General features: G+C 44.9%; 1 protein-coding gene across 1 annotated transcript in view; it reads left to right on the forward strand.

The window, feature by feature from the left end:
• ANKRD46 (ankyrin repeat domain 46) overlaps positions 1-19,124 on the forward strand; it is a 52,387-nt gene extending 33,263 nt beyond the window's left edge. The window contains exons 4-5 of the mRNA XM_056330597.1: positions 2,254-2,298; positions 3,063-19,124. Of these exons, the coding sequence (XP_056186572.1) occupies positions 2,254-2,298; positions 3,063-3,201 (184 nt within the window). The 3' untranslated portion in view covers positions 3,202-19,124. The remainder of the gene's footprint in view (positions 1-2,253; positions 2,299-3,062) is intronic.
• The last annotated feature ends 5,447 nt before the right edge of the window (positions 19,125-24,571 follow it).

Genomic DNA, 24,571 nt, shown 5'->3' on the forward strand with positions numbered 1-24,571 from the left:
GAAGAGAGAGTTGATTAGCCATCACAGCTAAGTAGAAAACAGAAAGTCTAAATGAACCAGACTAGATGTGTGTTTCTATATAACAAGTGACTTACACCAAATAAAAAGCCGTGTGATCAGGCAAGGAAAAATACTGTCACATTGGGAATAATGAAGCATGATTCTTTTTTAAATAAAATTAGAATTCAGTTCTGTAGTTCCCTCGCCCCATTGTATTGGTACCTGGCCTCATGAGTTTTCAGGGGCTTTGTCTTTACTTTCCATGTTTATTCCTAATTTTTATCACTGAATTATTTAGAATTACAATAAATTATAAATTGTAATATATTTATATGACTAAATTACAGTAATGTAATAATATATTGTATTACTGAAGGCCTTTTTGTGAGAAAGAAATGTTATCCTGCCACGATTACTTAATGGATATTAAAAAGGGAAATCATAAATTCTGTGCTGTTTTCTTAATTCATGTACCCAGCAACTTTTTTCCCCTATGCTAACAATGAAGGACAGAGTCCAGCACAGACTTTGTAAGTCATAGGCAGTGTAGTTCCAAAAAGGCTGATGTGCATGAGGTTGTCATCACAAAAGACTTTCAGAGACCTTGCAGGTACTGGATTTTTGAGAGGGACTGGCTCCTGTTCCAGCTAATGGCAATGCAATCTTTAAGAACATACCCCAGATTCCTCTGTCAGTGGGCGCATGCAGTGAGCTTCTGGAGCTGTGTAGCATAAATGTTATGGGTCAAAACCAGAGCTTTGGATTGTGAAATGCACAATAGTAAAAATTCCTGTAGCCACATTGAAATCCACCTCCTGAACTCCTGAAGAGTAGAACTGGGTTGTGCTGGTGGCAGGTAGCACGCTGGCAGCCCCAGCTGCAAGATCTGCCGCTTGGTTCTTAAGCTGCTTGGATAGCTGGACTCATCTGAAAACTTTCAGTTGTCCTGAGGTCTGAGTGCAAGGATGCCAGTCAGTGACCATCACCGTATAACTGATCTGATACTGTTCTTTTATCAGAAAGACTGTCGTTGACTTGAGGGACAATAGATCCAGCCCACTAGCTATGAGTGGTGTCAGAAACTACACCAAGGCACCCCAATTCTTTGTGCTGCTTGTTTTAACATGCCCCCCTTTCTTTGAACCATTGTAGTGACTTGGGGGAAAAAAGATGTAACAGGAGCTTTCTAAGGCTGTGAGAGAGACTGGGATGTGTGAAAACAAGGTTGTTTTGAGTAGACAGTATTTATGTGCTTAACTGTATTACGTTTGAGAAAAATACAGGGCAAGTACAGAAAGAATGTAAACACGGATGTGAATGGAATGGACTAAACCAGTGCAAGTCTGGCTGGTGGGTCTTGAGAAAGGATTTAAAAAAAAAAAAACAAAACCAACAACAACAAAAAAAAAACCACCAAAAAAACCGGACAGGGGAAAAAAGAAAAGGAAAGTACAGCATGGAAGATCAGGGGCCAGTTCTGTCAAACTACAATTAGGCAAATATGACATAGATTCAGTGTTGATGGAGTTACTCTGGATTTAAATATCCATTTACCTGAAAGCTGTATCTGGCCTTAAGCAGTGACTTCGTGCTTCTCTACAGTCTTCTGGTTCTTGCCTTCTTCCTATCAGTAGAACATGATTCACCATTTTACAAAGAGTGTCCATGTTCTGCAGAATGTGTAGCCTAGTGTTCCCCAGCTGAGAGCAGGAACAGTTTGTGTTAGGCATAGCCCAACTGTCCTGTTCCTCCACAGCGTGCAAACCCTTTTCAGACATTCCTCAAGTATTAATCACCATGGTACCCTAGAGCTGAGACTGCTGATGGCAAGGCTTGGTAATGGGTGGGTTATATCTTCAAGAAGTGCATCGGGAAGTAAATTACTTCTTGGAGAGATACCAACTGACATTACAGGAGTTTGAGCCATAGCCTGCAGGAGTCAGCAAGACATTTTCTGTAAATAGTTCCTGATGAGAGTTGCCACTTTTCACACTAAACAGAACGAAAAACACTGACCAATTGAGCTGACCTTAGTATTCCTCATTCTCTGACAAGCTTGTTGTATGGACAATTGTCATTTTCCTCCCCAAAAGTTACCTCAATCTGTTTCCTGTCTATGGCATTAATTTGCAATAAGCTTTGGGATCTCTTCTAAAACATACCATTGATTTTTAATTTGTGTATTTTAAATATCACAAAAATATTTGCATTATCATTGAATAATAACCATCACTCATACTATCCTGCCAACAGGTACATGGCTTGCTGTGGGGATCATCCTCACAGAGGAAGAACACAGTAAGCCATGGCTCTCTCGGGTCTCTCTGTCTCAATGTATGTTGTAAACTCAGTAACAAAAGCAAGAAACTATTTTTCATCCTAAGATACACCCATTTGAATGTACAGCCAAGCCAAATTTTACAAAGCTTTCATTCTATATGGGCTTTTCTGAGTAGCCACATCCCCATCATCTTTGAGTGCATTCCAGTAATGCCTTAAGCACTGTGCCCAGCATCTGTCTAGTGGGGTTTGTTCTTTCACTGTTGTCATGTGTTCATGCTTTCCATTGAGCTTTTCAACAAAAAAGCATCAGTCTCTCTCAACTCTGCTTCCTGCTATTTTTGCGCAGACTTCCCTTCCTCAGATAACGCCCATCTTCATCCAGATATCCAAAGCAACATAGCAGGCTACTGAGTAGCCTCAGTAGTTGCAGTTGCTGTGTGGGTAGATACAGACTTTTTTTTCTCAAAATAGCTCTTCTGTGAACTTGTGTGCTATTTCCTTTTCCTGCCTCCTAAGACCTTGAATAGTTCTCTAATTTTGGTTGTTGGAAAGCTGTCACTAAGCTCTTCTCATTGCCTAAGCAGAAACAAAACAGAAATTTCAGTATGCCTGACCGTTTCAAAACCAGCCCCTGCTATGAGCCTGCCGTTCTGGGATAGCTCTTCTGACAGCAAGACTCAGTCCCGATGGTGATGGCAGTGGTCAAGCTGCATTGACTCCACTGTGTTTGACCCATTTGGCAAGTGAAATACTTAATGTGTGTCTGTTGTAACATGCAGGGCTTTCCACCATCCAAACCTGCCCCAAATGCCTCCAGCTAGTCCTCTAGCACAGAAGACTCTTCTGGAGAAGTGGATGTCTTATTCTTGGAAGACAACAGTGTCACCAAAAGCCCTGGCTGCCTTTTTGGCCCAGTAAAGATCCCCTGAGCTTTCTCGATAAGTTTTCTTCAGTTTCCTTGCAAAAAGCCTTCCCTCTTCAAGTGCAATTTTTCCATCCCCCCTGCTGTCCCATTCAGTGTTAGGAATGAATCATGGTTGTGAAGTAAATTCATCATCTGTTCAAATAAAGTTCAAAGTTTCTCAGCATTGTAAATGAAACTAATTTTTGCTGTTGCAAGGATAGCCTGGCCTAATGTGAGAAGGAAAGGAATAAAGGGAGAGATTGGGTGGTCCTGAAGTCAGATGTGCTGCTTCTGCCATTGCCAATGCAATGGGAGCAGGGGAGGGTAGTGATTGTTGCAGCTGCATCAGCTGTCTTCATGAACCACAGGTGGCACAGAGAGGAACAACGGGCATGGAGCTGTACAGGCAAATGGAGAGAAACCGGAATAACCACGTAATCCACTACGACAGGCAGAAGTCTTGTGGAAAATCAGTGCATTAAGAGTCTTAGTCACTATAGTTGCAGTTAGTGAGATTCATTAGGAACAGTCACTCACAGTTATTCCTGCAGCATCCTGCAGATAACCATGGGATTGCAAAGCATCTACCAGAAAAAAAAAAAGCCACTAAAAAAGCCCCAACATTTAAAAGGTTTTGAGCCCCAAACCAGTACTCCCCACTTAGTATAGATATAAATAAAATTGTATAAAAAACCCCTCAGTTAATTTGCAAAGTCAAGCACTCAGAAATACTACAAATATATTTCTGTCCAATTTTATTGTGTTTTTTTCACACAGAGGCTGCAGCTTTCAGAGCATCTTGCAAACACCCAAACAATCCACTATGCCTCTGTAAGAAGGTGAGATATGGGACTGGATAAGTGGCAATAAAGTGGATAGAAAATTGGCTGGACTGCCTGACTCAAAAGGTTGAGATCCACAGTACAAAATCCTTCCGGTGGCAGGTTACTGCTAGTGGTGTCCCCCTGTGACCAGTACTGGGGCCAACACGTTTAATACATTTATTAACAACTGGAACCTGTGGATGATACCAAATTGCAGGGATGTGGTTGATATGCTGTAGGGCAGCACTGCTATTTAGGGGGACCCTGGCGCTGGGAGGAATGGACTGGCAGGTATCTCGTGACAATCAGCAAAGGCAAATCTAAGTCCTTCACCTGGGATGAAATAACCTTGTGCAACGGCTCAGCCTGGCCAACTGTCTAGAAAGCAGCTCTTTAAAAAAGGACCTGGGTGTCTTGGTGGACCTCAAGTTCAACACGTGGCAGCAATATGCCACTATGGCAAAGACCAACCATGTGTTGGGCTGTATCAGCAAGAGTGTAGCCAGCAGGTCAAGAGAGGTCATTCTTTATTATTCCAAACTTGTGAAACTGCAGCTGGAATAATGTATCCACTTTGGGGTTCCCCAGTTCAAGAAATTGACAAACCAGAGTAAGACCCACGGAGGGTCACCAGGATGATGAGGGGGCAGGAGCACCTGATGTTTGAAGAGAGGCAGTCACAGCTGGGTTTGTCCAGTCCCGTGATGAGAAGGCCAAGGGGAGATGGTTTTACTCTCCACAACTCGGTAACAAGAGTCAGACTCTTCTCTGTGGTGCATGCTGATAGCATGAAAGGCCATGGGCACAAACTGCAGGAAGGGAAATTTATTTGATGTTAGGAAGGTAATTTTCACCAGGAGGTAGTTGAACAGGCTGCCCAGAGAAGCATGTATCCCAGCAGATACATGAAACTTGACAAAGTCCTGAGCCACCTGGTCTCACTGGACTGTGTGTGGGAGGAGGGACAAGATGACTTCCCAAGGTCTCTTCCAACCTAAATGACCCCAATTCTAAAGGAAAGGGCTGCTGAGAGGAATTCAGCCTCACTAAAATCTATTGCTTGTGATATGATACCTACTGGTTGAGGAGGATGTGAAATGCTTTTCATGCCATCCCACGAAAACAATTTAGATTTTAGAATTTTCAAATTCTTTTAGTAGGTCGACACCAAGTCCTTTCTGGGTTTTGTCTTGTTTGGGTTTTGTTTTTCTAAAAGAATGTGAGAAAAGATTAGCTATTTGGTAATCAAATAGTAATTGAACCTGAACCTGGAGCTCTTTCCTCCAAGAAGAGTGCCCTGATCTACAGGCCAGAAAGTGCTGGCCTCCCTCCACCTCCCCTGGCACAGCAGATGCTCTGTCTGAAAAAGTAGCGCTGAAAAGGGTGAGGCATTTTTGCAAGGAGAATAATTTAGTTAGAAATTTCTGACCAGGTCTATGTGGCCCCTGCAGTGCAGGACCACACAGCAACTTTAGAACAAAAAGTAAAGAAAAAACTCACATTGTGACTGCTGTATTTCTGAAATAGAAGAAAATTGTGAAGACAAAAAAGTTGGCCAGTAATTTGGGATTAACACCTCTGAAACATGACATAGGTCCTAAGACAGATTATAGTTATAAATCATAGAGCTTTGCTTTTGTGTCTCATGCAGTAATGATATATTTGATCTGAGCAGGGAGTTCCCACAGAAAAAAAGCAGGAATGAGACTTGAGGCTTTCAGCTCACATGGTCATCAGGCGTCTTGTGACTGTGATGCTTTCATGTGTTGCAAGAGGGCCAGTGGTAACTAACCAGTTTTGGAGCAGACTTCATGAGCAACTACAAGATTGAAATGCTTTCAGTGATAAGAATTGTGGCCTTTATCTTCCTTGCATCGTTGTGCAAAGAAATGTAAATCTGTCCTAAGTATCACATCAAATCTTTTTTGGCTGCTTTTTCACCACCTCTTTTGCCAGAGATGTTAGTTACAGTTGGAAAGCGCTCTCATCTGCATGATAATGTCCTGGGCATCATCCCGTCAGCCCAGTCTGAGAGAAGTGAACATGGGGAAAAACCGCCCCTTGTGATTCTTCAGCTGAATGCAGACCACATTCAGATGAGAATCTGATACTTTATCTTTCCATTTTAATCTTCCATTGCAGCCTGGAGCTCTTCCGGGCAGGCATTGTCTCTGCCTGCCTGACCAGTGCCTACCACAGCAAGTTCCTGGCCCCTGGGCGCTACAGCGAGAGAGTAATACTTACCCCCAGCCATCCAGATGTGGGCACAGTTGTACTGTGGATAATGGTGATAGCAAAATGAGAACCAGGAGGAAGTTATTTTTATGCTGCTGGTAATTACAGGGCATTTGGGAAGAGCATGTGAAACAAAAAAAAGCAATGCTGTCATGCTGTGTGTTAGCTATCAGTGTTATACTACATTGTCCTGAATGTTATGAAGCCCTTTTATCCAGTTCCCAAATGGCTTGGTGAATACAGGGAAGGTTATGCTGAATGGATTTGATGGGCAAAACTTGACCATCCTGACTTGCAGCTGGCTGGCACTTGGGTGAGGCCCAAGAAAAAAAAAAGCTGCCCTGTGCCATCAGAGGCACATTTGGGGGTTCACAAGGGACCTAAGAGCATTTGGCTTCCCGCAACGCCCAGGGAATCTCAGGGAATCTTTTGTTACAATGTATCTGCTGTCTTGATTCTGATTCTGCTCAAACAGGGATCCTGGACCCTTGCTTTGACTGCTGGATCCCACTGCTCTGCCTGGTTCCTCGTTTCCTGCCCCGCGCTGCTCCCCCGCACCCTCTGTTGATGTGGAGGGGCAGGACATCCCTGCTAGGGTGCTAACAAAGGTTTTCTCAGAAAATGCTTCACCACGTCCAAAGCCAGGATGTATCTCCAGAGAAAAACATTGCTTTCCTGAACGGGGCCACTGTGTTCCAATTGGGCAAGGAAAGTTTTTAAATAGCTTTAGCAAAGCCTGTTTACCAAGCTTGTGAACTCTCAGGCCATGAGAGGGAGCTTTTAAAATGTTCTTCGTGTACAGGAAAGCCTTTTGTCTCCAAGAGTTCAACACAGGCCCCTGTCCCAGCCGCACAGTCCTGCTCACCAGCAGGCTGCCACCCTTCGCCCCTCTGCCCTCCACTGCGTGCTGCAAGGAAGGTGCCAGCAGTGTGCGGTGCTGCAGCAGCCCGGGCTGGGAGCAGTTCTTATCTGCTGTCCATGCTCTCGGGGTACAGTACACGGGGGGCACAGGAGAAGCCCACACCAGATCTGCCTGCTGGGGCTGGTGACAGAAAATGTGCTGCCAGACACATTCAGAGGGGCGACTTAAGTCAAAAGGGTTTCATAAGCTTTCCGTCACCCTGATGTTTTAATTTCTTCTTTCCCTTTTAATAAATCTTCAGGTTTAGAAAGACATTGTGTGTGAGTGGCTATACCCGATTTGGCAGGGAGGTGTTAGCTGTTAAACTGTTATCCTTAATAAACAGTTTTATCTCACAGTGATAACGCCAGTATTTCTGATAAGCCTGTGGCAATGAACATAATAAGTCCCATAACCACAGTTAAAATAATGAGAGTTTCTTACAGCTCGGAGCCAGAGGACAGGGTCAGGCACCCAGCCACCATGGCACCTTACGTTTGAACCAGTCAGCTGTGCCCTTGTGGTAGGTGCCACCCGGGGCTGACATTACACACAGTTATTCTTTCCTGTGGCCTCATTTCACGTCTCTGTAACCCTGGGGTCTTCACCAGAGAATAAACCCATGTGATACAGCGAGGAGCATGGCAGAGTTTAAGATGCGTGAGTTTCTTAGTTGTATTTGTAGATTATCCAGTGTTCAGCATTGGAGGAGATGGTCTTATTCGAAGTGTTTGACTTTCAAGTTTCAGAATTTCTCATTTTCAAAACAACCCTATCATGTTGTTTCACATTTTGTCCCTGTCAGAAGATACACCTATACAACAATTTGAGGCCCAGATGGATAGACTATTGTTCTTGAGCTTTTGGATGGAAATCTTCCTGAGCTTTCTAATATATATGCATGACTGGATTATAACACGTTGATATCTGGTCTTGTTTTTGGAAGGTGGGTTGGAATGCTTTATCTTTTAAGTCTGTAATTTTTCTTATTGTGCAAATCTCCCTAGAGGAGGTAGATTTAATCTTTTTAAGAGGCCACCTCAGGCTTGTAACCACTGCAGGCTGCATCCTATATGGGGACCCTTTAATGGTGTCTTGGAACATTTTATCTACAGAGTTATCAAAGCTGAAATATCTGATCAGTTTCAATATAGACAGCCTCTGCTCACATGCTCCAGCATCCATCCAGTACAACTTGCTTCTCCTTGCTTTGGATCAATAATGGCTAATAAGGATGAAGGTAACACATCAAACTCCTTCACAGTACTACTGCTGCTTTCTGACAAGCTTCTGGCTGAAAAGAGGGACCCTGCAGGCAGTTTCTGTTAAGAAGAAAAGGTAACAATAATCCATTTTTTAAATGCAGTCCTTTTCATTTACAAAGCATGTGCAGAAGTCTGTTTCTTTTAGAGCAGAAGAAATCGAACAGGAGTGACAGCATCTTGGAGCTGAGAACAAAGATGTTATCTTTCAGCCAAAAGTTTGTACCAGGGTGGGGGGATTTTCCCTGCTATGATGACTTCTGTGTTTGTCGACACTTAGTTGCTATCGTTTTTCTCTGCTGTGTCTGCATGTCTTTTACATACACAGAAACCACTAGAGATAGCAAAGGAGCCACTCTGCCTTTGTTCTGAGGAGAAATCTTCATTGTTTGAGCAATTTGGTTCCAGAAAGGAGCCTAAGCCTTTCTGTAATGGTGGGAAGTGGCTATGTCCAGCCCCTGACATTATTACCACTGTAATAGCTCTGAAGGTCTGAGGACACAGATAAGAAGAGGATTGTAAGTCTTAATTTTTCATGAGAGCAACCTATGCACTCCAAAAAATATGCATAAATCTTTGGCCAATCAAGTTTTTTTTATAAGTCTGAGACAGAAACTGCAATTTTCATGGTACTGGTTGGGAATGATTGCTTTGAGATCAGTTTACTTTTAATAAAATAATTGTAATAGACTAAACTAATGACACCCATGGGCCACAGCGGGTGTTGACAAGGGGAAAGGTGATACGCTTGGGGGGTACAGTGACAGGTAGGGAGCACCTGAGGACTGAGAGGGATTAGTGGGTGAAGGATCTGTGAAACATTGCAGGATGATGTGAAGGAAAGGTTTCTGCTGATCTGCAAATTTTTAGTAGCTAGTAATGGTGAAAGTGATTTCCTAGGTTTCTTTTTGGTAGGTCTTTCTCAAGAACTGGTGAGTAGAAATGGGCTAGTTGTTTTGTGAAAAATGTTCTTTCACAGGAAGCTGGTTTAAAGGTTGTCTGGGAGAGGTCATCGTGGTGGGTAGTGGTCCTGGGCTCGCTTCCTCAGAGGCTGCAGCACATCACAGCCAGACTCTTCCCCTCCTCAAAATCTGCACTGGGAAAAGCAGTAATAAGAAATCCAAAATAGAGTCATGTGAGTTTTCTTGTGATTTTAATATGTTTTTTCTTGTCGCCTTGTTTTGTCTGATAAACTTGTCCAGCCCATCCCCAAGTCGTTTTGAGTATCTTCTCTGACACATGGAAAAAACCACAGGACTGATTCCCTTCAGATTAGTTTAGCTGTGAGAGAGCGTGTGGTTCCATGTGGGTGTGGTGCATGCATACGCTTATCAAAATCAGATAACACTAGGAAACTAATTACAACTTCTAACTATTGTTGTGATTTCTTCTGTGGAGCAGAAGTTTTCACATGAATATTTCTTGCATTAGAGGTGAAATCAGATCCCCGTCCCCGCACTTACTGTGTTTGGAGCGTTGCCAAAAAAACTCTTTTAAAAAGGCATTCCTACTGGAATATGTCACGGACTATTCTCGCTCCCAGCTCTGACGGGCTTCAGATGGGGAGCTGGAATGCAGACCTCCCAGTCACACACAGGAGTGGCGGCTTTCAGGGGGCTCACGTTGCAATCTAGAGAAAACAAGCATCAGGGCAGGGGCAATATCACATGAAAATGACAGGGAGAAATAAGCAAACACCATGTGCTGTGTGTGGGGAGCTCGGCAAATCCGCACTCTACAAATCTGCATTTAACACTAGCCAGAGCTTAAGTCAGTGTAATGATTTGCTGGGATATACACATACGTACGTCTACTAAAAAGTTATTTTTATTGCTTTTAAAGGCAATATCCCCAGAACAGAATGGGCTGCCTAAAGAGCAGAGTGAAAAGCAAGGGGAGAAGGAAGCATCTGAGCTGAGTAGGGTGAGAATTAGATCATGGAAAACTTTAAGGCAGAGCATTAGATGAAGAGTCCTCTTCATTAATCTTCTGGTTAGCCCATCTCCCTTAGAAGGGACTACCGTGCTGGAAGGAGAAAGAAGTGTAAATATATTCTGTATATTCTGAGCTAGGGGTAATTTAATTTTAGGTTCTTTGTTTCCCAGGTTTGTTTTTAAACAAGCAGACCTAGCCCCTCCCAGTAAATATTTCCTACTTCCTTTGGTGTCATGTCGGATTAAACCTGGAATATCTTTTAGAGATCATGTGAAAATGGTTCTGTTTTTGCCGGGTAACTGTCGTGAATATCAACCTACCAAGTAGAACGGACTGTGATAATAAAAATATTGAACTCTGTGGCTGCCGAAAGAGCGACATTAAGTGAATCTCACTGATACTTAATTTGTAAACTGAACTGCACCTATTTAGGCAGGAGAAAAACAGCAATGCTCATATTGATGAGAAAATCTGCATTTAAAACCACTCCTTATTAATGATTCAAAACATACCATTCCTAGGAGCTGTAAACAATTTCAGTATTCTGCACCCTAATCCATAACCATTATCATATGTAGAGAACAAGAAGTTACTCACAAACAGATGTTCCCTCTGCCAAACCCATTCATTTAATGCACATTTTACTTTCCAAGTCGTAGTTAGCAACTTTCTGTGGTGGGCGGATTATATGAAAGGATGGAAAAGCAGGGATTAGTTCGCCTGCAAAGAAGAAACATCTTCATGTCTGTTCTGGAGTCTTTTCCGTCTTGTCTTGCAGTGGAAGAGTTATTCATCCTGGGCTTGCTCTCACTGCCCTGGGGGGCACTCAGCTTTATGTTTCCAGGCACTGTGAGGCACTATGAGATGCCAAACTTTTCTATTACCGAGACAGCTGCGTCATTAAATGTGCTCTCTGCACTGACTGGTAATGAAGCCTGGCATTCACAAATGCATATGCCAAGAGAAAGCAATTATCTTGCCATAAGTTACAGGTGAGCTCTCAGGGAAAGGTATGCCAAAAGCTTAGGGTAGAGGAAGAATTACTGCTCAAAGCATAACAAATTTTGAAGTCACTTCATGTTTCTCAGAGCCTAGTTCAGTCAGGTGTTGAGTACCTCCAGGTACAGAGATCCCACCACCTTTCTGGGCAACCTGTTCTACTGGTTGAGTACTCCGGTGAAAATTTTTTCCATATGTCCAGCTGGAATTTCTCTTGCAACATGTAACCACATCTACTCTCCTTTTGCTATGCATGTCCAAGAAGCACAAAACTCAGTCTTTGCTGTAATTCCCTCTTAGGTAGATGTAGGCAGCATGAAGACCCTTCCTCAGCCTTCTCTTCTCCAGGGCTAAACAAACCCAGTTTTCTCAGTCTCTCCTCCCGCAGTGTGTGCTGCAGCACGGTGACCACCTCAGTGACCCTCTACTGGACTCTCCAGTGTCAATGTCTGTCTTTTACTAGGAACCCCAGACCAGACACAGTATTCCGAATGCAGTTTTGTGGGTACTAAACAGGGTGGATCCTTACATGGATCGTTACGAGGAGAAGGACTGTCATGAATTAAAAACCTGACCAGGCTGTGCTGAACTCCCTGAGAACTCCATTTCTACAATTACTTAAAGGGGGCTTATAAGAAAGATGGAGACAGACTTTTTGGTAGGGCCGTAGCGATAGGACAAGGGGTAATCGTTTTAAACTGAAAGAGGGTAGATTTAGGCTAGATATAAGGAAGAAAATTTTTACTGAGGGTGGCACAGGTTGCCCAGAGAGGCTGTAGATGCCCTATGCCTGGAAGCATTCAAGGTCAGGCTGGACGGGGCTCTGAGCAACCTGATCTGGTTGAAGATGTCCCTGCTCATTGCAGGGGTGGTTAGACTGGATGACCTTTAAAGGTCCCTTCCAACCCAAACTATTCTGTGATTCTATAATTCTATGATTCAGTTAGCATGTTGCTAACCCTTTCTCTTACCTGAATGCTTTCTAAGCAAGGCAAGGAAAAGCATACGGAGCCAGACTCTTCTCAGTGATATTTAGTGAAAGGACAAGAGACAGTGGACACAAACTGAAATGCAGGAAATTCCATTTAAATGTAAGAAAAAGATGTCTGACTGTGCAGGTGGTCTAACACTGGAGCAGTTTGCCAGAAAGGTTGTGAAGTCTCCATCCTTGGGTATACGCAGAACCCAGCTGAACACAGCCCTGAGCAACCTGCTGTGGCTGACTCTCCTTTGAGCAGGTGCGGGTTGATGAGTGCGTCTCCAGATGTGCCTTCTAACCTCAACTATTCTGTGATTCTGTGAACTGCTAAGTGAGATGAAAGAAGCTATACATTTAGGGCAGATTATAGGCGGAGGGATCCACATTTGGATCGATGCCTTATCAACATGAGATGCAGAGACAAAATACATGATTGTTTTTTAAAAAAACAAAACCCAGCCATAGAACCCACAGAAAGATGCTATTCTGGATTTGTTGTGGGGGGATGCACAGCACCTACTTTAGGTAGGTTCTTAATGAGAGAGCAGTTCTGTGATAATAATGACAGTAGTTAGGTCAGTGTTGCAACGGGAAAGAACAACCCAAGCATATTCAACACATGGATATTGAGTTTCACAAGAGGTATTTAATCAAAATAGATTAAAAAAGAAAGGGAAAAAAAAAAGTGAGCAAGAAAGCCTTAAAAAGAGCAATCCGAAAACCAGCTTAGGTGCTGTTAAAAAATACTATATTAAAATCCCAGGTAAAATTTGTGTCACAATTTCAAAAGTAAACAATATGATCAGAAAAGGCCATTTCAGAGCTCAATAGGAACATTAAGGATGCTATCACAGGCAACAAGTTGATGTTTATAAAATGGGAAGCTTACCCAAATTAGGAGAGCAGGAAAGCCCATAAAATACAGCAAGTAAACCATACACCAGAAATTAAAAGGGCTAAAAAAGAATGTGGGTTGAGCCTTGCAACGACTGATAGTAAATAGCTCCTTACAGAGCAAAGGCAGGAAGCCAACTAGTTTGATGACAGATGTGTAAAAGGGCACTCAGGGAAGACAAGGAAACAGCAGAAACGTTCAATGAGTTCTATGTACCGATCTTTCCTGCTGAAGACATAAGGGAGAGCCCCAAATCCACATATTCTTGGTAGCAGTTCATCAAAAGAGCTAGACCAAACTGAACTGAATTCACAGGACATATCAGACGAGACAGACAAGCTGGAGGTCAGTAAACCAGCAGGACTGGGCACCGTTTACATGATAGTTCAGGTGTGAAGCTGCAAGAACTGCTGGCCAAGGTGTGTCAACTGTCGTTACAAATGGCCTCTGTGCTGGAGGAGGGCAGAGTTGCCAGTGTAGCTCCCAGATAGAGGGGTCTTGGGGAACAACAGACCAGTGAGTCTGACTTCCATCCCTCCTAAGACAGCAGAGCCATAAGACCACTGTACACATGGGGGAACATGGTGTCAAGGGAAGCAGACAACACGATTTCTGTAAGGGACAATCCCGTCTCACCAGTCTGCTGGACTGTTAACGTGGGAGTGTTAACAAGTATATAGATAAATTGGACATAATGTATTTGGATTTTTCAGATAGCTTTTGATGGTTTCTCCATGAAGGCTATGAAGCTACTAAGTCACCACGGACTGGAGAAAAGGTCCTTTTGTGTTTTGAAAGTGGAAAGGAAAAATTAGGGCTCAACAGTGACTTTTCAGGATGGGAAAGAAGCAGCAACAGAACACCTAGGTATCGGTTCTGGGTCTGGTATTATTCAACATCTTTACCAGCAGCCTGGAGTCTGTGTGTGTGTTGTGGGATGCCCAGGTTTGCAGTCAGTTGCAAGTTTATTTGTCTGGTGGAGTGCTGAGCTGTTGGTGAAGAACTCCGAGAGGACTTAACAAAACAAAGGGAGGGGGAGAAAGGTGGCACGTGAGCTTCAGTGTACACAAAGGTAAGGTGATGTCTTGGGTAGAATAGTGTAAGCCATGCTCACATGGTGCTGAACTCACAACTGGCAGCCACCACGCAAGAAAAAGCTCTTGGGGTCACCACTGACTGTTGCCTGAAAACCTCGGCTCGGTGTGCCGTGGCAGCCAGAAGGCCAGGGGCGACTGTCCTAGGGAGGCTGCCGAGATGAAGGCAGAGGGCACCATTTTGCTGCTTCAGGTTGGCGCACCCAGCTCTGGGGCAGCGTGTGCGGTTCTGGTCTGTGCGTCTGAGGAGGGATTCAGCGGGTTAGAGAAGGGCAACCGAAAGGGCCGAGGGGGTCAGCTTCCTTAAGGGGAAAGCCAGGATTGTTCACATTAGAGAGGAGATCACTGGCGCGTGATCAAGACATTTTTGTGAACTTATCTTTCAAATAATAGAGGTGCGTGCAAAATCCAGTCACCTGGCAGTGAGGAAGTAACTTGCTAAAAAGAAAAGCAGTTGTTTCCAGGAAGCCAAAGGCTTTGTTAATGGTGTTAGTAGTTCCCTAAAGGAACTTGTCGCAGACACCAAGATTGCTCCTCTGATCTCATCACATTCTGTGCCGAGGAGGCTCTGCAGATGGCTGAGCAACTTCCTATGTTCTTCAGGGAGTCAAGTTTTTGTTCTGTCACTTCTGAGCCAAGGACTGATCCAGTCCATGGGTGTGCGGTAGTGCTGGAGCTTCTACTTGAGAAGCAGAGGTCCTGGGATCAGCAAGAGGGCTGAGGCATTTCCATTAGAGCCAGGCATCTGCTCCAGTCATCTGGCCAACTTGTTTTGAGTGTCTTTTGCCATTATGTGGTTTGCAGTTGTGTCCCAAAGGAGAAGAAGTTATATGCATGCCCTTTATGCTCTTCATAGTATGTTAAAAAAAAAGGGAGGGGAGCGGGGGAAGCCTTTTTTTTTTTAGATTCCTTCCAAACCGGATTTTTTTGGTTGTATTTGGATTTTTTTTCCTTGTTTTGTTTTACTGGTTAATGTCATCATTCATCTTTCCTGTTTTTGCTGTAGGACTTCTTAGATGGTTCACAGATGTGCACTGGAAATTCTCTCACTGGAAATGAAAAGGTAGCATGCTGAATCTTGAACTCAAATAATCTTCATTTGTAACTTGGGTTGTTATTGTTTACAAAAGCAGGCAGAAAAGAGATTTCACTAGATCTTGCTGCTTTGGTTTCCCTTTTCCCTGGAATTTTTAAAAACTGCCTCCCAATACTTGCGCAACCCCCCAAAAAGGTTTTTTACAGTAACATCACAGCTCAGTTGGCAACATTCCCCAAAACAAGTCTTGCCTCATCCCATAATTTCTTCAGCCTTTTACTAAATGCAGTGGGACTTTCTAATCAACAAAACCTGGTTTTTTCTTTTCCTTCATCTCCCCATTTAAAGCAGCTTGTTGTCTTGTTCAATTTATGCTGTTTACTGCAAAAAGCCAGGCTGATCTGTAGACACATTTCTCTGGTTCTCCCTATCAGCTCTTCTTCTCAGGATTCCCTTTGTATTTATTTCTCCACTCAAACTGGTACTTGAGCTCCTAGACGTGACCCTCTCTCAACTTTCCAGGTCTAAGCAGAGGAGTTTCTGCCACATCTGCTCCACATACTGAGCATCTTTGGAGATGCTGAACCTTTTACCATTTCTGATTTTGCATCTTCCTGTTTCAGACAGGACATCCTCTTTTGAGCAGAAAGCTATGACTCTTGGGGCCAACAGTGACCATCTGGCCCGGTAAAATAGGATTCCTAAGTATTTCTATGTGTGTGTAGCATGTCGTATTTTCTTCTTAAGATGTGGTAAAAACCACTTGGTTGGAATGTGAACTATTCACTGGAGATGGTGGCAAACATACCCATGCCTGCTGTCCCACCGAGTGTTAGTTAATCATGTTCCGGTGGAGAAGCTCCATGACTGTTCAGCAGAGAAAGGTGGCTGAGCATCAAGCATATCAAGCATCTTTGGAAATTGTATCATGTTGTTTTCATTAGTTTCCGACCTTGGTAAGCTGGGATTGACTCTGAGGATGCTCTGAGGGAGTTCAAAATGGGAACAGCTGAATCACAGCAGACTCACTGGAGTGATCGAAGGCAACTGCAAGCAGAGATCTGTGTGAGTCATCCTAAAGAAAGAGGCCAGAGAAGAGGGTGGGTATGCTTTGTACTGAAGTACATAGCTCTTCTGGGAACATGAACTTCTCAGGAGCTTCTCCTTTCCTGTTCTGGTGTAAATCTGGAGGGAATCTGCTGATTCCTATGAATTGTTCTAGATATGGATGGGCTCTGCTGGGAACATGAGGTACAGCCCAAGCTCTTACACCTATGCCTATTCTGTCCCTAGACCTGCCTGTTTATCACTTGCTGCAGATCCACATATGTGTGAAGGCATCACTCCAGAACACAGGTCCAGGGCTGAGCAGGGACAATACTGCAGTTGGAGGTATTACAGGACCATGACCTCAGCTTCTTCCAGTGTGATATCCCAAATGTGTGGAGAAAAGGAGCTGCTCTTCTTGGGCAGAGGCTGGGAGCACAGTGCCTCTGGCAGCAGAGCCGTGCCTTGCCCTCGTGTTGCCGCTTTGCACAGCCTGGCTTTCACACCCTGTCTGAGCGGTCATGCCATTCACCCTTCTGCATCTCCGGTGCTTGCCAGCCCAGGCAGGAAAGAGGACTAACAAGAGCTAGTTGACTTGACAGAGGGATACATGGAGCTTTTTGGTATTTTTTGTGTGGATCGAGCGAATGGCAATGCCACCAAAGGGTGTTGGTCTGAATCCCACACATCAGCAGTGTCCCAGCACCCTCGCGTTTTGACAGTAGCTCTATGGTCTTTGTAAAATCGATGTTGTCTGGTTCATAGTGAACAGCTGCCTGGTAAATACAGCCACCACCAAGCCTTTGCTTGAAATCCCAGAAGGAAACTAACTCCCCATCCTCTACATATCCCATGGTTGTTTCTAGAAGGGCATGTGGTACCCTGCCATCCCCAAACCAAATAATAGTTCCCGCTGCTCATCTTTGGTGGAGACTGCTGTCTTTTCAACATGCTGAGCTGCTGGTGAGACCGCTCCCAGGTGACCTTCTGTCAGAATGAACTGGGTGAGACCAGGCAGCTTAAATCACCTGTCAGCTTGTTAATTTGGCTGCTTTTGACCCCAGAAGGTGAAGGATAGCCCAAATGAATAGCTGCCTTAGCAGGCTGCCTGTGCGTGGGGGCTGAGCAGCCAAGTGCTCCCTCACATGCTTCCTGCCATGGGGCAGCCGGGCAGCTTGCTCGGGGGACTCCTTCACAGCAACTCCAAAAGCTCCCTCTGGCCAGGCTCCTGCTGAATCTATTCAGAACACTGTTATTCACCCAGCGTCGAGCTTCTGCAGCATGGTCCGAGCAAGGATCTCAAAGCTCTTTGTAGATGGAAATGAGCGCCATCTCAGCAATGGCCTTCCAAGAGGGTGAGGCATCAAAAGCCTCAGCTTGGAGCCATAGTAATGGAGCTGTTTATCTTGGTCCAAGGATGCACGACTGTACCTCCCATCAATGAGGAAAGAGCCAAGGGCATTCAGCACACTGGCAGAATGGGCTCCCAGCCTGGCAGGGAGAAAACTCAGGGCAAAACCTAGCCAAGCTGTCAAAAGCATCCCACAGGTTACGCTCCCACAGAGGTGTCCACAGGCGAACCTCAGCACCTGTGGATACCTGTCCCTTCTCTGAAGGAGCAGCCAGCAGGGGTCCAGGTGACAGAAACAGAGTCTGTCCTCTGTCCCGCTCCCCCAGCTGCTCCCATAGCTCATTTCCTCTTTTCCTGGCTTTGTCTTCTTGGGTTTGTTGCTTTTGCTGCTCTTTCTGTTTGTCACAGGACGAGTGCCAGCGCAACCATAAATCTGCGTTCCCCCGCGGTGATGCGCCTTCACATTCAAAGGAAAAAAGTCAGGCTAATATTTACAAGAAATATTGTAATTCCAGCATGTGAAACCATCATCTTGACAACTTCTTTCTGTGGCTAAGCACTGAAATGTTTATTCAGACTGGACCAAGATTTATTTCATGTCAAAACTCCACAGTCAGATGTTCTTGCATCCTACAACAGTGTTGCCTCAGGCTGACTGTGACAGGGCAAAGCTGGCTGTAGCTGTCTGGGGGACGGAAAGGTCCTCCCTGCTCATACATCGTCCCCTTGTTTCTGAAAAGTGATGCACAGTGACAGTCAGTGGTGGCTCAGTACCTAAGAAGCATTGCTGCTCTGCATGTGCATGAGTGCCTAGCACTTCCAGGAAACTATGAGATGGGCAGTTCCCCTTGTTAATGCTGATGTCCAATAAAAATATATATGGTAAAATATAGGAACCAACTGTCTCCACCTAAGCATTGGATCTACCTGCATATTCGTACCAATCTTGAACAGCAGAAAAATATCTCCTGGGAGCTTTCTTCATTTCTAGTTTCTCTGTATCTCTATTAGATGTCTCCCAGAAAGTTTCTCCTTGTGATCTTATGGTATGAATACTCTTTGGGGTATTATGGTGTGCATCTTCCCAGACTAGTCCAGGAAATGTAACCAGGTGAACAAACAGAAGTATAATTACATATTCTCGCACCTTCTATACATGTAAGGGTCCAACAGGTGTATAAAAATACAAGGCTTGCATGTATAAATATGGTAAATGCAAAACAAAAGGATATTCTCTGCCTACAGACACTGCGGCGAGAAATGAAGGGACATGTATGTATCTCTATGTGTGTATATTGTGTCTTCCTGTTCTGGAGTATGGTATTACTAACTTGGAAAATAATCACACTTCATTAAAAATGATGAGATTTTAAAAAATTGATATATAGTGATTTCTCAGTCTTCCACTTTTTCAGCTTTCAGGTTCTTCTCTGGGATATACATTCAAGCTTAAAAAAAGCATTGTTGAGATTTCTATATAATCAAAACAGGGCTTGAAAGATACCATTTGTCATGAGCCACACACTGAAGCTGTGAGAGCTGGCAGCAGTGACAGTATTACAATTAAGAATAACATTTTTTCCAGACAGGATAAACACCATTTGTCACTTCATCAGCTTTAGAATTTGAAAATGGAACTACAACTATTTCCTTTTGTCCTCCAGATGTAGATGATATTGCTTCATCTTCTGACATCGTAAGTATTTGTAGACATGATTAAATGAAATTAAAAGCCTCCTCTCTTTCAGCTCCCCTCCCTTATTCTCCAGTGTTGACACTGTTTTCTTGAGCATTGATGTAGAAGATACCCAAGTGCTATACTACTGATTGCCTGTGTCGCTTCAGACTCAAAATGTGCTGTAATACAAAAAAAAAAAAAGAGAGCCAGAAAGGGTGGCAGAGAAGTGTGTGGGAATACTCAAAGTTCTTCGTACCCATACTGGAAAAATCTGGTATTTGTTATGGTAGTACATTTCAGAATTGCAGGTCTAGGGTCTGTATGACAGAGGTAAATTTGCAGCTAAATTGGATGCCTGGGTATCTTTTTGTTATGACAGTTGCATCCTGTATAGAAATGTCAATAAAGCTGTTAGCTATTCATTCCATATGTCAGCGAACAGGAGAGGGATGTGACTGCATCCACGGGTGCAGCTGGGAATGCTTACTGCAGCACCGTGGAGCAGAGGAAACCTATAAAAGATCGCAGCCTGGATTTCCAAATATTCACAGTGCCATAATCTGGTGCACATCACCCAGGAAAGCTGTGGGAGTGCTGGATGTATAACAGTTTTAAACACCTATGAAAATCCTTCAGCCAGAAGAAGTGTGCCACTAAATGAAACATAACTGCAGGGTGCTGGATAGACCATTGTTTTTCTTAGCAAAGTTAAAAAGGGATGTTTAATGACCACAGATAAATAGGATCCAGGTAACGCCTCTTGCTCCTGAAATGGTGTAACAGGGTGTCCCACCTAAGGGACACGGTGGAAAATAAGGCAAACGAATGGCCAGCAGCACTCCCTGTAGTTCTCATGTCTTTCTGATACCTCTCTCCTCTCTCATGTGCCTGGCTTTGAGGCACAGGGGGCATCTCCAGGCTCCCAGGCTGCAGGGCTTCTCACTTTACCTCCCTGAGTGTCTGTCAGAGCTCTGTTTTCTGGCATGCTGTGCTCCTGCCTGGGCTTTGGGCACTGACAATTCATAACCTTTCCAACTGTTTTTCTTTTACTGGTCTTGGTGTTGATGCTTTTTCCCCAGTCAGTGCCCTCCAAAGTGGTGAGAGGCAGCCTGGATGGGGATGGCCAGACCAGAAGCCTCTCCCCCTTGCAAAGCTAAAGAAAATGCGTATTCCTTTGCACTCATCATGAGACACACTTCTGCCCACCCCTGCCCTCACACTGGCAAAAGCCAGTGTCCGTGTTTGGGGAGAGAAGTGCTGCAGGACACTTCTTCCAGGATGCAGTGTCCTGCCCTCCATCGTGGACACTGGCCTTCCTGGGTCCCGAGTCAGTGCCCGTGTTAGCCTGCACTTGATACTCCAGCAAAGAAGAGCATAATGTAAGTATCCATGACTCAGTCCATCTAAAGGAAGGTTAACTTAAAAGAAGACACTGCATTTAGTTATGGTTCTTGAGAGAACAGTCTGGAGCGACCACTAGGAACAAAGCAACGACTTAGTGGGGGACAGAAATCATATGCCATGTGCAACAAGATGAGATGAAAAATTGTTAGAAACTGCAAAGTGACATAACCCAAAAAGCTAAAGGAGATGCTGAACCACCTCAGCTTAATTTTATGCATTGCAATAGTCTTTCCCCATGTCATTGCACATGATGCCTTCAGCAAGACCCCAGCACTGTGGTGCGCCATGAATGAGAAGTGCCGTGCCCAAGCTTCACCCCGTGGTTCAAGGCCTGTTCCCTGCCCCACGGGCAGCCCCAACCTCACCTTCTGCTCCCACACGAGGAGTGTCCTGAGCCAAGGACCCCTGCTTTGTCCCCCATACACTATCCCAATTCTGAGGAGAATGGGGACCAGCCAGAAGGATGGACCTCTCAGCCTCCTGTTCCCAAAATACCTCATTTATAACCTTAAAACATTCTTTATAACTTTAAAACAGCCTGGGAACTTGGCATCTCCGTTGTCTTTGATCCTCCAATTTCACTCTGGCTGCCTGCAGTTTCCAACCTGGGAAGCATGGAAATTTTGTGACAGTGCCCCTCTGTTTAAGCACATGCCTGCCTTAAGATTGAGTCATACCTGGTGAGATGATTTGCAAAGCCAAGCCTTGTTGACCTGAGTTCATTGGGGGTTGGCCATGTTGCCTTGCTACACTGCCTGGCCCCCTGGGCCATCAGAAGAACGCTCACATGTGTAAGTTGGTTCATGGTGCACAAGCTCAGATGCAATGGAAAAAGTGTTTGCCTTGCATGTGTCAAGTGTGCTAGAAACAGATCAGCATGCGGCAGCAGCGAGGCAGAGGTGCCTTCTGCACAGGAGAAAAAAGGAGCGTTACAAGCCTTTTGATGTGTCTCAGCAAGCAAGCAGCGACATCAACAAAGACAGGGAAAGATTTAGAAAAGTGTACTTGTAATAGCTGAACACAAAAGTGCACAAAAGTGACAATTCTGATAGCTTCAGAGATCATCTGCTTTGTGTTGTGCCTGATTTGCCCGTCATTTCACATAATATGAAAACTTGAATATAAGGCACAGTCTAAATGTTCTGGAGAAGTAAATGGCCGCTTCGTTTCCCCAGTGCTAACATCCTGCCTCGGGTGAACTGACTTCTGCAGCCAAAGCAGGGAGGTGTCCATAGGCCCCAAGGTGTGGATGGTATAGGCTATGTTATTCAGGGCACTTCTGAGTGAGAGGAGAGACAAAGAGATGGGAACAATCCTTCCCTTTTACCTGAAGTCTTTCTGCTTGTCCTCCCGCACTGAAAAATCTCCACAGCCATCACTCACCTTCCACTGGCTTTGCTATGACCCTGGTCTAGGGATGCCTCAGCTGTTTAACCAACAAAGTCAAGCAAAGCAGAAACTGAAATGAAGGACTGTGACTAATTAAAATGTTATCTTGTGAGCACATTCAGAAAAAAAGTTCCTGGGAAAAGAACATAAAGATCCTAAGTAGCTGCAAAGTGACTCCTTCCACCAACCTTAAAGCACAGTACCACATAATAACTCACAGCTGTGCATATTTGATCCTCACCCAGCAGCAGCTCCTGAATTATTTACATCCTTATTACTGGCAGTAGAGCTGGACAGAAGTGATGGTAGTATCTGTCGCACCTGGTGGGAGACAAGCATTTGCATAGCTCACACTTGTTGCTGAGCATGGCCCAGAAGGGCAGGGGAGGAAGAGGGGGGAAAGCAAGTGAGTTTGAAGAAACCTTTAGAAATCAGAAAAAAGGGAAGAGGAGGCATGTTTTGGAGTGGGAGCAGGCAACGGCTGGGAGAAAGAAAGAAAACTTGCTCACTTTGCCTCTATGCAGTGCTGCAGCAAGGAGCAGGTGAAGTGAGGAGAGGCACAGGTGGAAAGTCCTGCAGGATTAGCAACACATGAAGCAACAGCATGCTCTCAGTGAGTGAGCTGAAGTGCTTGTTGGTAGTGTCCTTTGATTGACACTTGCTGGCCTATGATAAAGGTGAGGGGGCAGGCAGGTTTCTTGACCACCAGCCCAGTCAGGGAGCTGCTCCCAGTTCAAAGATCCGTAATAGGCACAGAGGGCCTTAGTGGCCCCTACAAGAGGCAGTGAGGCACATCGCACCCCATGGCACTCAGGCAGCCTCCTACCATCAGGAGACCCAGGGCCACTGTCACGTAGCCTGGTTGCGGAGGTGGCTGGTGGTGGCTTTTGCATGGATGACTGCCCAGGGGGAAATGGATGGACACCACCAATTACACTCCTGCAGAGCACTTGACAGCTGAAAGCTTCCCTTCCTTTCCAGTGAGGTCAAGAACAAAACCATGAAAAGCTGTGTTTTCTGTGCCTCAAACCCATTTTGGCTCCCGCAATGCTGTCCTGCGGGCAGCCTGGAACAGATTTATTTCTGCTGCCTTTAAACCACTGCTCCAAAGTCCTTGCTGGACAGCAGGGACAACCTTCCAAGACAGGTTGTCAGGCAAAATGGTTTGGCTTTGCTGGTGCCTCCTGGTTACCACCAAAAGGATATTCCAGGACCACATCCAGCTGTAGGCAGAAACAGGCAGGAAGCTAGCACGCAACCTCCCATACACCATCTGCTCCAAAAGCTGGAATCAAAGCCCAAAGCAGCAGCCCTTCGGTCAGCAACATGACTAAACCCAGGTCAGCTGAAGCCAAATTCTCCGTTTCAATAAGCAAACCTCCAAGTATTACTTCTGTGACAGACACGGTAGCACCACGCTGGATCATCAGACACAAGATGAAACGAGCCCTTCCCCTGCTGTGAACCCTAAGTCAGAGGCAGCTTTTCAATGAATCATGGATCAGTCTGTCCAGCTGTGTCTGATCCATGTGGGTCATGCAACAGGAGCACCACGTTGCAAAAGCTCACTGTTGGCCTAACGTGAGGAAGGAGTCAGCAGCGTGAGGCTTGCGTCAGGTCACGTTCCTGTATACATGGAAGGTTTAAACTCAAGTACGCTACCAGCTGCAGCTGCACAAGGCAGCCAAGGCTCCAGGACAAGCAAAACCTTTGTGGATGTAGGTCACAAGAAGAAGTGAAGGTCCAGAGTGTACAAAAGCACCCGGCCCATTTGGAGGACCTTTGAGCAGTGGCCCCCAGGGGAGGCATAGCTGCCAGTGCATGATTGCCAAGAGTTTTACAGGGAAAAACCCACAGCACAGCATGATTCTTGATGTTGCCCAGATCAAAGCAGCTTTATGGTTTAGAAAACATGTCATCAGAGGGAGGGGAAAAAAATTAATGAGAACGTCTTCCAGGACAGCCTAGTAGTAGGTAAAGTGATAACCTGCTTGGTACAGACACTCCGTGTGGGATTTGTAAAACCCTCACTGACAGCCTGGAAAATTGCCAGTGGGCTTCAGAAAAGAGTACAGCATGCCCCAGTCCGAAAACAAGCTCATGTGCATGGGCTAGGTTTGCAGGCTACACCACATTGCAGCTAGTTCAGCTGGCTTCCCCCTTCTAGGGCATCTGGACAATTTTGCCTGGTCTTGCATCTTCTGTAGTGTCTTACAGTGATTTAGAAAAATGTCAGGAGACATAGCCTCAGCCTTCTGGGAGCCTGCCTTGCAAGGTAGCCCTGCACAGGACAGCTATAGGAAAATTCCTTATATTCCAGCCCCCCCTCCCCAAGTTCTTCTGTGCAGGGGTGAG

The sequence above is a fragment of the Falco biarmicus genome, chromosome 3, assembly GCF_023638135.1.
Source record: "Falco biarmicus isolate bFalBia1 chromosome 3, bFalBia1.pri, whole genome shotgun sequence".
Lineage (NCBI taxonomy): Eukaryota > Metazoa > Chordata > Aves > Falconiformes > Falconidae > Falco > Falco biarmicus.